The following is a 1,915-nucleotide window of genomic DNA, read 5'->3' as shown; positions in this document are numbered from 1 at the left end:
AAAAATACTTTATATAAATTCAAAGTCAGAACTAAAATATTCATTCCTATAAAAATATCTTACTGATAAAACAATTAATTTCTACATAAATTGCTCTTTATAAACAAGCTATATAAGTTTTTCAGGACATACTAAGTCATACAGTTGACATAGGACTTGTCCAGGTGACTTCAAGGCCCAGTTATCACAAGGGCTTGGTTTTCAGAGATAGACCACAATTTTGACTTACATTGTGTGTGAACAGTTCAGTTGTTCTACAGTAATCAAACTCAAGTATCTATTTTCTAGCAGTCACTTATAGACAAACTCTTGACTTAGAGAAGGAGTCGTCAGATCGGTGTTGTCTACACAGAGGGTGCGTGCTCAGAAGGGTTCACCTGCACTTGACCTTGGAAGGCTTAACTTGGGAAACTTGTGATGGCATTCTGACCGCTATCTGAGATGAGCTCATTCACTTCATTCTGCTTGCTCTCTTTCAGGGCATGGTTGGGGTGGTTTCTCTGTGCCTGTGTTCTTTTGGATCTCCTAAAGCACAATTTAAGCAGCAGGTAACACAGCTCGGCCACATTGAGCAGCATACAAATCACAGAGGCAGAAATCATAAAAACCGTGAACACCGTTTTCTCCGTTGGCCTGGAAATAAAGCAGTCCACGAGATTGGGGCAGGGGTCGATGCCGCATTTCAGCACCCAGGGCAGGTGGTACCCATTGTAGAGGAAGTAGAACACGTACATGAAGGCGGCTTCGAAGATGATGCGGAAGAAGATGCTGCTGGTGTATGTCCACCACAGGGAGCCCTCAATGCGCACCTTCTGCCGTTTGATGTCCTCCAGGTCTTTAAACTCGTTCCTCTTCTCCCCTCGTCTAAACTTCCGGGCAGTTTCATGTCTGTAGTAGGCCACGTGCATGGCCACCAGCAGGGCTGGCGTGGACACAAAGATCAGCTGCAGGGCCCAGAGCCGGATGTGAGACACCGGGAAGAAATGGTCGTAGCAGACGTTCTTGCACCCTGGCTGCAGAGTGTTGCAGACAAAGTCCTCCTGCTCGTCACCCCACACTTCCTGGGCAGCTACCACTAGGATCATGACTCGGAAAATGAAGATGACCGTGATCCACACCTTCCCTATGCTGGTGGAGTGCTTGTTCACGCCACCGATGACAGTGTGCAGGGTCCCCCAGTCCATCGTGCAGGCTTATTCTTAAACAGATAAAAAGGAAGCAAAGCTAATTAGTAGAAGGCACCTCAGAACTAACTAACCAAGGCCATTAGTGAAATTACAAGGTCATGTGAGTCTCAACCGCTCATCTGCTGTTTACAGTGTTTCCTCATAAGGAACGCTCATGATAAAGATGTTCTCTCTTTCTGACCACAAATAACAAAGAGTGGACAAACTTCATTTATTCCTCTATGAGGCAACATCAGACCAGGACAACTGATTATCAACCAGACAACTCCCTTATTAGGTGAAGGGTTTGTTTCAATAAGTGATCGTTGCTGTAAATAGATACTTGATTTCACTTTTTGCATAATAACCATGCCTTTCACAGGTAAATTCAGCTAAACACAGGTTGTATGTTAGATTGCTGTTTGTCGTTACCTCACTGACGCAGGTAAACAAACACATGCTCAAGTTCCTTTTCTTCACTGTGCAAACACATACCTTATATCAGGGTGGTTTTATTCAAGGACTCAGGTTTTAATCATTAGGCAGCTTATCCAAGCCACAAAATACAGCAAAAATCACTCATTAGAATCACACATTCTGGTTAACTCAGCAGACTATGAAGAAACAGTGCCATTAATTGACCTTTTGCAGTGTATATTTATATTTTTAGCTTGAATGGTCCATCTGCTACAATCATGTGCTCTCAGGAAAGTTAATATCTTCAACTACCTCTTCCAAAAGAGAATCAC

At 43.5% G+C, this 1,915-nt stretch overlaps 1 protein-coding gene across 1 annotated transcript; it reads right to left on the bottom strand.

The window, feature by feature from the left end:
• Positions 1–398: 398 nt before the first annotated feature.
• Positions 399–1,184, bottom strand: Gjb6 (gap junction protein beta 6). The gene has a single exon (XM_052190552.1). The coding sequence runs from the start codon at positions 1,182–1,184 to the stop codon at positions 399–401; it is 786 nt and encodes a 261-aa protein (XP_052046512.1).
• Between the last annotated feature and the right edge of the window lie 731 nt (positions 1,185–1,915).

This window comes from Apodemus sylvaticus, chromosome 8 (genome assembly GCF_947179515.1).
Source record: "Apodemus sylvaticus chromosome 8, mApoSyl1.1, whole genome shotgun sequence".
In the NCBI taxonomy this organism is placed as follows: Eukaryota; Metazoa; Chordata; class Mammalia; order Rodentia; family Muridae; genus Apodemus; species Apodemus sylvaticus.
The sequence above is the reverse complement of the archived record's forward strand: the minus strand, read 5'-3'. Positions and strand labels throughout refer to the sequence as shown.

Coding starts and splice junctions, on each gene's coding strand:
- Gjb6 (XM_052190552.1), bottom strand. CDS start 1,184: ATGGACTGGGGGACCCTGCACACTGTCATCGGTGGCGTGAACAAGCAC.